General features: G+C 44.1%; 1 protein-coding gene across 1 annotated transcript in view; it reads left to right on the top strand.

Annotated features, from left to right (window-relative positions):
- The window catches only part of MYO1F (myosin IF), a 121,366-nt gene that overhangs the window by 70,899 nt on the left and 37,635 nt on the right, over positions 1–12,832 (top strand). The window contains exon 20 of the mRNA XM_075282925.1: positions 1,876–1,990. Coding sequence (XP_075139026.1) covers positions 1,876–1,990 — 115 coding nt within the window. The remainder of the gene's footprint in view (positions 1–1,875; positions 1,991–12,832) is intronic.

Here is a 12,832-nt window from a genome sequence, read left to right as displayed (position 1 = left end):
AGGAAGACACAGGGAGAGGCCATTCCAGGCAAAGATTGAGACAGTGCTGGAGATTCCTTTCACAGCATTGGGGACTTACAATGTAAGCAGCCATTTTCTTGTGGCCCGGGCATGCGCAGTCGGCTCTACCCGAGGCCTAGATAGCTGAAAACCCAGGACAGAACAAGACGCGCAGAGAGGCGGGTTCCTGAAGAAGATGGAGGCGTCACTGGAGATTTCTCTTGCAGCATTGGGGACGCCCCCAGAGCTGTTTGAGCGCTGGGGATCACCCCCAGTGCTGCGAGAGAGCTCATTTGCATACAGAAGAAAACCAGGATTTCTACAGAACGGCAGCACAGAGAAGACATCTAAAGGAAGGAGAAGAATAGTCTTTCTTAAGGCTATTCCTATGTCTTAGGGAGAAAATTTTGCATTTTAACGATTGAATCCCTTTAATGATACAAATGCTACTTGAAAATTAAAATTTGTTCAGAAGTTTAGCTACACTACTTCTGTAGTCCTTTGAATAACTTTCCCAACTTCACAGAAACAATGCCCTAAAATATTGACTCTTTAACGCAAACTGAAGTACATGTAATCTACTAGGGTATTTTGTGCAGTGTGATATACAGGTACATTTATTCTGTGCCAGCATGATCCTAATGGGAGCCCAACTGTAACTGACAACCAGGCTCTTGCTGCAATAGTCTTCAATGGTGATAACAGGTTTTTTTGTCATTTAACCTTTTAGATATCACAATCGATAGGAACATTGGCATCTAGGGGATTTGTATTCACATCTTCTTTGCAATCGCGTCAAGTGGGGGGGGGGGTGTCAGCCAGGGGTCTAATAGGTCTTAGCAACCGGTGTCACTGTGATCTAGTACACTGCAATAGATATGTATTGCAATATATTGTATCAGTGATTAGGCCCCTCGTGGTAAAGTACCATAGGATGACTTGAAAAAATGAATAAATAAATAAAATTAATATGCTTAAAAAACATGAAAACAAAATAGTTTTGTGTCCCAAAAACTGGTAAAAAACACATATATATTTGGTGTCATTGCATTCATAGCAACCCAATCTAGTAAAATACAATATTATTTAACTCGTAGCGTACTGTAGATACCATTAAAAAATGTAAACACCAAAATCGCTTTTTTCTCATCCCACCTCCAAAAAAGTAATCAAAAGCAATGGAAAGAGTACCAATGAAAATTCTGATTTACTGTATAATGGGTTGCTATTAGCAATTAGCAGACACATGCAATTACCTTTAATTCTGGAGTTGCACCTATACTTGTCACTGCTTCCAATGTTAAAGTATAGGTGGATCTCGGCAATTAAAGGGGCTCTATCATTAGGAAAAGTCATTTTTAACTAATCACACCTTTGCATAGCCTTTAGAAAGTCTATTTCACACCTACCTTTAGTATGTAGATTGCCTCAGTGGTTTCTGAATAAGTCCGTTTTTATTCATATGCTAATTAGACTGTTGCACGATACATTGTGCACACCTCTCCTATTGTTTTCTATGGGAGACTGGTGCTGATAATGACTCAGCTTCCTGTTTGCCTCACACACATAGAAGATAATAGGAGAGAGGAGGCTGCTGGGAACTTCCTGAGCTGGCTGAAAGCTCATTAGCATATGAATAAAAACGGACTTATTCAGACACCACTGAGGCAATTTACATACAAAAGGTAAGTGTGAAGTAGCATTTCTAAAGCCTATGCAAGCATGTGTTTAGATAAAAATGACTTTTCCCAGTGATAGAGCCCCTTTAATGCATGACGGATTCACCATCTAATAGCTCTTAGGGGGAAACTGGTTTTAAATAATTCTTTTCTCAATCCTTTCATTAATCTAGTCACACTTCTTATCTTTGTGTAGTTGTTCTTACTTGAGGAAATGAGAGAAAGAAAGTTTGATTCTTTTGCCAGAACTATCCAGAAAGCTTGGAGGAAATACATTGCCAAGAGGAAATATGAGCAAATGCGAGAAGAAGGTGGGTGGACAGTACCAGTGTAAACTTATATGACAGTTACAGTATATAGTGGACATTTAGATAATTCAAATTTTCTTTTTATTGTTATGCTCTTTTCACATGGGGGAATTTGTCACTAAATGGACACCAGGTTTCTGGCCAAAAAATAGACAAATTTCTGTGCCAAAATTGTATCTCTTAACCATTTTTATGCTACTCATACCATATTTCTAAAAAATAGGCACAAATGGTAAGGAGAGGGTTGGTAGTTTGCGCCACAACCTCCATGGTCCCTACATTTATAATTGATGTAAATTATACTCAATATATTTAAAAAAATATATAACTAGTGAAGACTGGGCCCCATAGCAATCTTTTGACTTGAGCCCAACATGACATTACACCTCATTTCCTGGCCCCCACATGGTATGACGCTCCATTTACAAACACTATATGTCCCAAAGTGGCCTCCAGACAGTACAATGTCTCATAGTGGCCCCTTCACACAGTATAATGTACCATAGCAACACCATCAGAAAAGGCATTTTGGAGAAAAGCAGTCACCCAGGCAGTCCCACCTCACAGAATTGGCAGACCTTCAGGTTGATTTTCAAGCCGACATCGTCTCACACACTACAGTCCATGTTCAATATGGCGGTGGGCAGCAAGCAAATCTCAATAGGGCACATATACTCATAGAAGATCTCTAAAACTAAAATAAGAGGTGAAATATAAGAATCAAGGGCTTATCTGAGTCCCACACTCCTGACTCTCTACGTCAAGTATCCGGCATGCTCTTCACTGACCTAATGGGACCAGAGAGAGCAATCACTATTAATGTGGGGGGATCCAAAGGGCGATTCGCTCTAAGTCATGACAGGGCGATCCGCCCAGAGATATCTGTGCTCTTCTTAGGTAGACATAGCCGACAAATTGCAGGCCTCCAGAAAGAGAGGAGTCATTAAATATGCAGACTCTGAGGTCCGGTTCTTCCAGGATCTTGCACTATCCACCCTTATGAAGCACCACCTAGTCCATTCCTAGACTTCCTCACAGTATATATTAAGCATATGGCTTAATAAGACTCCACACACCTACATGGTGGTCTCTCTCTAAGGAGTGACGATATCCCCTTAACCCTGTCTACAAGCCTCTCACCTCTGCCAAGTTAGTCTTCTCTGCGAAGGGCTGAAGAGATCCAAATAGATTGAAACAGCTGTCCTCGGCTGAGAGACTGACTTGGTAAAATCCCACATCATTGCAGCAAAGGCCTCTGGGAAGGTCGGGCATGATGTTAAAGGGAGCTCCCCCTAGTGGGCTGCATGATTGAGGCATTGTCTTCCTATTTACATCATAGAAGACAGATTTGCATATTCTTCCATGATCCCTCACAGTGGAGTGCATATGGCTTAATAAGACTCCACACACCTACATGGTGGTTTCTCCCTAAGGAGTGACGATATCCCCTTAACTGAGACTTCCTCCATCATCATGGATGGATTATGAGTTATGCCTGGCTCTTTCTGTTTTGGTCTTTCGGTCTTGAAGAGCGGCTGTAGAATTGTCATCTACACCCTAGAGGTCCTGGCTTTCACCTCACAGGGCCTTGGGATCCTTACAGCAGAAGTCCCTTCTTGGTTACAAATTCCCAAAAATATTGTGGACCCCTACCAAAGTTGAAATTCCCCAAAGCGAAGAAGCTTGCCATGGAGGCACAACTACAGATTTCTCATTGAACTTCTCTCTCTTCGCTAAATGCTTCAGTCATGAGTTTGACACCTGTCATGATGTGCATCTCTTAAACTACATTTTCTTTAGTTCTATGGATTACTTGCTAGATCCTACGTTCTCTGTACACTGCCTCCCCCTCCTTCAACCCTCCTCTCCCCTCTGCCCTCACAACCCGTCCTCTTCCCCCTCAGGTAGTCAACTGTTCTGTAGATAGTGGAATGGCCTATTTCCCCCTGCAATCCATGTGCATATCATTACCCTTACAAGGCACCGCAAATTCTACTCCTTAGGTACACACAATACTTCTACAGTTGCTACTTCAATTCTTCTATGTCCTCAGTAATAAGTGGTTGATATTTTCCCCCTTTCCCAGACCTCCACTACCTTCCTCTATTTCCTACCTTCTCTACTCTCTCTTTCCCCTTCCCCTCCCCCCTTGATGAACATTTTCTAAACTTTCCAGACTGGAAGGCACTGTATATGATTGTGCCCTATTTTTCTTTTTCTATGTAGATTGTGAGCCCCATATAGGAATCACAATGTACCTTTTTTCCCCCTATCAGTATGTCATTTGTAGAATGGGAGGAAATCCACACAAACACAGGGAGAACATACAAACTCCTTGCAAATGTTGTTCCTGGCGGGATTCGAACCCAGGACTCCAGCGCTGCAAGGCTGCAGGGCTAACTAGAGATGAGCGAAGGCACTCGGTCGAATACCACGCGGTAAAAATTTGATTCCCCTCCCACCTTCCCTGACGCTTTTTTTTACACCAATAACTATGCAGGGGAGGTATTCGATCGAAGTTGTTGTACGTCCTACCTATCAGCTGGTTACCATCTCCGGTTTCAGCAGTGTATGCAACTTATAATGTTCTAGATATTTTGCTGCATATTAAAGTTTTTAAATGCAGAACTTGATTGCCACTGGACTCATGGTCCATTTTTAGGAATTTCTTGTGTGACACAATTGGAAACATAAATCCATGCCCTCCCCCACTCCACAACCTTACTTGCATAACTTCGTGCCTACTACTAATGTGCAATTTCACCACTCAGTTTTATAGTGTAGGCGCTATATACTTTTTTTTACTTCCACCAAATCCACCTCACTTATCACACCCTGCCTGCCAACTTGTTGGGACCTCAACCTGGTCTGCCAGTATTTTCTGTGACACATCAGACACCATCTCATGGTCCCAAAGACCGCATACTCCTTAACCCCAACACCCCCTTTCTCTCCTTAAGCCTGATTCTCGACCTTCAGACCCTTCACTTCAGCCCCTTCACTTAGTCCTTTGCACTAAGTGCTCCACAATTATCAACTACTGCCCATGCTTACTATATCTCTCTTGATAGTTACTGGGAAGTGTTAAAATATGTTTGTTCCGATCAGGCATTTTCCCGTCACCTACACATATCCTACACACAGGGCCGCCATCAGGAATTTTGGGGCCCCATACAGCCTAAGTGTCTGGGCCCCCCCCACCACCACCACCATTTTAAGACTACTTCATTTTGCGACAATTAAACCAGTGATTTTCAACCTTTTTTGAGCCGCGGCACACTTTTTACACTTCAAAAATCCCGGAGCACACCACCAACCAAAATGGCACAAAATGACACTAAAACAGTACATATTATACATATAGTTAATAATATAGATTCTAAATGGTTGAATCTTTGGTTGAAATAAACTGCAGCAAAATCTGCAACAAAAACGCTGCGTTTATGCAATGTGGGGCCTCAGCCTTACGCCTCCTGCATACAAGTGGCACGCATGTGGTTTTCACTGATATAAACATTAAAAATTAATTGACAGGGCCACAAATGCAGACAGATATAGGGTATATATAGGACAGATACAGGGTACGTATAGGACAGATATAGGTGATGTATAGGACAGATATAGGGAATGTATAGAACAGATATAGGACCTGCTCTATAATTTTCAGCTCTTCAATTTGGCCCAGATACACAGCCACAAAAAAAATGGCTGTATATATGGGTCCTTAGAAATGTATAGGTCTGTACTTATATCCACAGTTGTGTATAAAAAGTTTGGTCATGTATATTACAGGTTACAACTCAATGTGCCTCATATTAATAGCAGTGAACCCCATCATGTCCCTCACATTAACCCCCTGTGTGCTTTACATAAGGGACACTGATATGTGAGACATATGGAGGTAATAATTAAGTAAATATCTTCATTATATAGTACCCCCATATGTCACACGTTATTAACTCTTATGTGAGCCACAGGGGTTAATATGAGGGACATGATGGGGTTAATTGCTATTAATGTGAGGCACATGGAGTTACTAAAACTAAATTAATAACCCCAAATGCCTGACATTAATAAGAATAGTTACTAACCTGGTGTTTTCTTTTACTTTCACTTTGTTCAGCTTCCTCTCCTCCTCTCCTATTCTGGGCTGCAGACGGCAGGAGCTCCTCACGTGTAGCAGCAGGTCCCTTATCCTGTGCAGTGAGAGGCTCATCTCTGATTGGTGGGCAGGGAGAGAAGGGGGCGTGTCCTACACCTGAGCTCTAGCAGAGCAGTGTAAGGACGCTCCGTCTACATTTACAAGCAGGGACTGGCTGCTGTGCCTGCAATGTACAGTAGGTCTCCCGTGCCAATCTTGGCACGCGTTTGGGGAACTTTCCCCGCGGCACACTGGCTTAAACAACCTCCTCTGACCTGGGCAGTGGGCACTGCAGGGGGCCCGATCGAAATGTCAGGGCCCCGATCAGTCCCCGTCCCCCAATCCAGCCCTTGGACTGCTGGCGCCAGGGGCCGGGCCCCCCCAATTTTTCAATTTGGCCGGGCCCCTGACGCCAGTAGCGGTAGTACTGCCCTATCGGCGGCCCTGCCTACACACTTATGCCTTTGCTGATGACTTCATGTTTTTTTTTTCATTACCAACCCTTTCAAGGGTCTTCTGGCAGTAGTGGATATTTTGACAAAGTTTGGCACGATTTTGGCTTACATACTTTGCAAAATCTGAGGTATTAAGTGTTATCCTCTCAACTGCTGAAATGCTGAAGACCAGACCTCTTACTACATTTCTCTGGACTTCAAAATCAATCAAGTTTTTAGGAATTCAACTGACCTCAACCCCAGGGGCTCTCTAGCAAGAAAATTTTTCCCTTCTTCTGACTGAAATACGCTCAGTACTCTTCTGTCGCTCGCATGGTTTGGAAGATGTAACCTGCACGATACCTATCAATTTACCACCACATTTCTTCAAATCCATTCACATCCAGTTTTTCCTTCTGCCTATGACGGGCAAAGAGACTACATCTAGCATTTCTCTTACAAAGGAAATCCTATGGCGTTATTGGCTTCCCAGATGATTCCAAATATTACAAGACTATCCAGTTGAAAAGATGGATGGAGTTTATCGAGCAGTAAGGGAAATAGCCTCATATATCAAATGAGAACAACAAACTTGGTATGAATTTCTACCTTCTTCTATGGCTTTACGGATCCAAATTCTGCAAACCTAAGTTCCCAAATCAATTGTTACTCGGACCTGTGAAACCTGCTGTGATTTAAGAAACTCCTTGGCCCCACCATTCGAACGTCTCATTCCAAATTTCCTCTCTATACGCCTTCCTGCATATGCTGACTTGTGGAAGATACTCAACCCTCACCATCTAGGGGATGCTCTTATTTGACATGAAACCAACTTGACAGCCCACATGATTTCCTTTGTCCAGGACATGAATCTCTTTTCTTCATAAAGCTCACACTAACCTGTACCTTCATACGCTCATCAAACACGAAGAGATTAGACATTATCTCACTCCATTCCAAAGACCACTCTATTCCTCTAGCCCTTTGCTGGTGAAAATGTCACATGTGCTCGAGAAGTTTGTTGACCCCTGCAAACTTTCCAAGCCAATGTTCACTTCTTCTTGGGAATGCAAACTTCAATCTGCACATGGATACTCACCTTGTGTCCATTTACAAGACACTCATCACAAATTACTGGACAGATGGTATTGCACACTCTCTTGGCTTTTCATGAAATCTTTGTCTTCCACAAATCTCTGTTGACGATGTCAAGCATCAGAAGACACCCTCTCACAAATTTGGTGGCACTGCCCAGTCCTCCAACTGTTCTGTCATGAAGTCCAAAACACCATACAAATGATTGTGAAAACTTCCTTCATGAGCCTCCCCTTAACTAGTTATCCTATCTTTTCCATCTCTCATGTGAAAGCAATTATAATCTAATCTAGTAACATCTTGTATGTGGCAAAAACTTATTCCACAATTCTGGCTTCAAGATCCTTCCTCCAAACAACTTTGGTACACCAAAGTCAATCAAATTGCCAATTTTGAGGAACACTCCAGTCGGAAAAACAGGTCCCGTCTTCATGGCTAGATCTTACGAAATGATCCAGTCTCCCCTCCCCCTTCCTCCGAACTTACCCCCTTTTTAACCTCATATCTCCCTACTACCTAACAACTTCCAACCCCCCTTCCCCCACTCTTGGCTTTTTTTTTTTTTTTTTATATAGATTGTGAGCCCACAATCCACATTTTTCCCTATCAGTATGTCTTTGGAGTATGGGAGGAAATCCACGCAAACATGGGGAGAACGTACAAACTGCTTGCAGATGTTGTTCTTGGCAGGATTCAAACCCAGGACTCCAGTGCTGTAAGGCTGCAGTGCTAACCCCTGAGCCACCATGTTGCCCCCTCTTAACTTTATTTCATACCTAACTTTCACTACCCTTGGTGATAGGGTTGCAGTGCCATGCCATAGGTTTCAATGTCTAACCTTTTTTTGCCTTTTTGAAGATGAGAATCTGAAAACGCTATTCCCATTGAACATCTCAATTCCTGACAGTGTTTTTAACAGCGATTCGCTCCATATCTGTAAGGGCTATTATCATACCTCCCAACTTTTGAAGAACCGAAAGAGGGACAAAATGTGCGGCGCGTGTAGCGCGTCACGGCAAATTTAGCCCCGCCCACTTTTGTGTTGACTCCGCCCACTCGTTAATTTTTCATGTGCCCTCACACAGTATAATCCTCCTACAGTCACTCGTAAATTATATGTCTCCCCTCTATCTCTCCCCAGTTTCATATACACCCTTCATCTGCCCCCAGTTTCAAGTCCCCACATCTCTGCCCCCAGTTTCATGTCCCCTCCATCTCTGCCCCCAGATTCATGTCCCTCCATCTCTGCCCCCAGATTCATGTCCCCCATCTCTGCCTCCAGATTCATGTCCCCCCAGATTCATGTCCCCCCTCCATCTCTGCCCCCAGATTCATGTCCCCCATCTCTGCCCCCAGATTCATGTCCCCTCCATCTTTGCCCCCAGATTCATGTCCCTCCATCTCTGCCCCCAGATTCATTTCCCCCATCTCTGCCCCCAGATTCATGTCTCCCATCTCTGCCCCCAGATTCATGTCTCCACATCTCTGCCCCCAGATTCATGTCCCCCCAGATTCATGTCCCCCCTCCATCTCTGCCCCCAGATTCATGTCCCCCATCTCTGCCCCCAGATTCATGTCCTCTCCATCTCTGCCCCCAGATTCATGTCCCCACATCTCTGCCCCCAGTGTCATGCCGTCCTCTCCATCTCTGCCCCCAGTGTCATGCCGTCCCCTCCTTCATCGGCCCCCAGTGTCATGCCGTCCTCTCCTTCATCTGCCCCCAGTATCATGCCGTCCTCTCCTTCATCTGCCCCCAGTTTCATGTTCCCCTTCCATCTCTGCCCCCAGATTCATGTCCCTCTATCTCTGCCCCCAGATTCATGTCCCCCCAGATTAATGTCCCCCCTCCATCTCTGCCCCCAGATTCATGTTCCCCATCTCTGCCCCCAGATTCATGTCCCCCATCTCTGCCCCCAGATTCATGTCCCCCATCTCTGCCCCCAGATTCATGTCCCCCATCTCTGCCCTCAGATTCATGTCCCCCCATCTCTGCCCCCAGATTCATGTCCCCTCCATCTTTGCCCCCAGATTCATGTCCCTCCATCTCTGCCCCCAGATTCATGTCCCCTCTCCATCTCTGCCCCCAGATTCATGTCCCCCATCTCTGCCCCCAGATTCATGTCCTCTCCATCTCTGCCCCCAGATTCATGTCCCCACATCTCTGCCCCCAGTGTCATGCCGTCCTCTCCATCTCTGCCCCCAGTGTCATGCCGTACCCTCCTTCATCTGCCCCCAGTGTCATGCCGTCCTCTCCTTCATCTGCCCCCAGTGTCATGCCGTCCTCTCCTTCATCTTCCCCCAGATTCACGCTCCACCTCCACATTAAACTTACCTTCTCCTCCGCTCCCTCGCCGCTCTCTGCGCGCCTCTCTCGCTGACACCTACTGCTGAAGGAAGGAGCTGACACAGGTCAGCTCCTCGCTTCGCCGCTGCGTGTCTCTCTTGCTGACACATATGCGGCTGAAGCGAAGAGCTGACCTGTGTCAGCTCCTCGCTTCGCCGCTGCCGCCGGCTACTGGCTTGTAGACGCGAAGTGTCACAGCCATGTGTCACGCGATGTGTCAAGCCAGGAGCCGGCGGCAGCGACGAAGCGAGGAGCTGACACAGGTCAGCTCCTCGCTTCAGCCGCATATGTGTCAGCGAGAGAGACACGCAGCGGCGAAGCGAGGAGCTGACCTGTGTCAGCTCCTTCCTTCAGCAGCAGGTGTCAGTGAGAGAGGCGCGCGGCGGCGAAGCGAGGAGCTGACCTGTGTCAGCTCCTTGCTTCAGCCGCATATGTGTTCAACTCAGATCTGCGTCCTCTGGACGCAGATCTGAGTTGAAATCGGGACATACCTCCCTCCAACCGGGACCGCGGGACATGTCACCCAAATCGTGACTGTCCCGCGGAAATCGGGACGGTTGGGAGGTATGCTATTATAAAGAACTTGGTATCATTTTAAAGATGAGATTCTCATCTTTAAAATAAATCTAAAAGTATCTTCATAGCCCAAACAAGTCCTGAGATACAGTATTTTAAAGTGCCCATCCCTACTGTCTCGGGAAGCATCAGTGAACTGTAGTAGGAAGGGGAGGGGGATGAGGAGCCCTTCAGCCTACACAGAGGTGAGGAAGCATTCTTGCCTCTGTGCATAACCTGTATGTGACACCAAGAGGGGGATAGCAGGGGCTTTCAGTCTGTTACCCCCTCCTATCAATCAGTGAGCATACTATGCTTTTGCACTCTGATTGTCACATACAGGTATAATGTAATTACCTCTGAGCCTTACTAGTGGGGTATTCTTATGTTATAACCCTGAACATAACCAGGAAGTTTATTGGCGCTGTCACCCAGACATTTACCATTGTCCAAGTCGCAGCACCAAAAAAAAGTTGCACCAAACACACATAACATACACACAGTTGTGAATAAAAGTTACATTTCACCCAATCCCTGTCCTGTCTATACCTGAGCTTTTTAGAGTAAAATACGCCTCTAGCGATGTCCGTTACACACTAAAATAATAGTAATAACGATTATTACTAGAGATGAATGTATAGATTGCTAAAATTTTTATAGGGAGATAGAAAATAACATTTTTATGTAAAGTCCTATTTAATTTGCATGAACAAAATGGGTTGGCGCATTTCTGCGATTTTGGCGTTTCTTTACATGGCGTTCATATATATGTGTGGTATGTATGAACTCCTCACATATTGCAGTTTTTTGGACAGTACATTTCGTTTTCAGAAAGGGATTGCTTGAGCTGGCACTTTAGTAGCAAATTCAAATTTTTATGCAATTTTTGCTTGCAATCTCTGTTTGCTGCAAAGTTGCATGAAGGTGGTTGTGTATATGATAAATGAAGTTGTGTTTTTATTCACAGTATGTTGTGTAATCTGAAAAAAATTAGATTTTAGTTTCACAGTCACAGTTTGCTAGGTGCAGTATAGTTTTTTAATAGATATGAGCGAGTACTATTCGAAACTACCGTTTCGAATAGCACGCACCCATTGGAATGAATGGAAGTGGCCGTCACGCTGACTTTGCCGGTGGCCGGCCGCTTAACCCCTTGCATGCCAGCTGCTTCTATTCATTCTTATGGGTACGTGCTATTCGAAATGGCCGTTTCAAATAGTACTCGCTCATCTCTACTTTTTAACATATTAATGAATAACAGCAAAATCCTGGTTGTCTTCTGTATTAGTGTTCTTGGGAGTCCGAGCTCTTGCTGTAGTTGAAGTTTGCGGTACATATAGTTTATATATATATATATATATATATATATATATATATATATATATATATATATATACACATTGTCTAAACCTTAAACTATTATTTTAAAAGTATTTTGTAAATTTATCTGAGATTGAACATGAGTTTTAGGTGCAAATATGTGTTTTAGTGCATTCTTTCATAAAATTATTTGTTTGTAATAAAGTTGCATGAATCTGGATGTGGCTATTGATGACCCATTGAGATATACAGTCCTATGAAAAAGTTTGGGCACCCCTATTAATCTTAATCATTTTTAGTTCTAAATATTTTGGTATTTGCAACAGCCATTTCAGTTTGATATATCTAATAACTGATGGACACAGTAATATTTCAGGATTGAAATGAGTTTTATTGTACTAACAGAAAATGTGCAATATGCATTAAACCAAAATTTGACCGGTGCAAAAGTATGGGCACCTCAACAGTAAAGTGACATTAATATTTAGTAGATCCTCCTTTTGCAAAGATAACAGCCTCTAGTCGCTTCCTGTAGCTTTTAATCAGTTCCTGGATCCTGGATAAAGGTATTTTGGACAAACAATTCAAGTTCAGTTAAGTTTGATGGTCGCCGAGCATGGACAGCCCGCTTCAAATCATCCCACAGATGTTCAATGATATTCAGGTCTGGGGACTGGGATGGCCATTCCAGAACATTGTAATTGTTCCTCTGCATGAATGCCTGAGGATTTGGAGCGCTGTTTTGGATCATTGTCTTGCTGAAATATCCATCCCCGGCGTAACTTCAACTTCGTCACTGATTCTTGAACATTATTCTCAAGAATTTGCTGATACTGAGTGGAATCCATGCGACTCTCAACTTTAACAAGATTCCCGATGCCGGCATTGGCCACACAGCCCCAAAGCATGATGGAACCTCCACCAAATTTTACAGTGGGTAGCATGTGTTTTTCTTG

This window comes from Leptodactylus fuscus, chromosome 1 (assembly GCF_031893055.1).
Source record: "Leptodactylus fuscus isolate aLepFus1 chromosome 1, aLepFus1.hap2, whole genome shotgun sequence".
NCBI lineage: Eukaryota > Metazoa > Chordata > Amphibia > Anura > Leptodactylidae > Leptodactylus > Leptodactylus fuscus.
The sequence above is the reverse complement of the archived record's forward strand: the minus strand, read 5'-3'. Positions and strand labels throughout refer to the sequence as shown.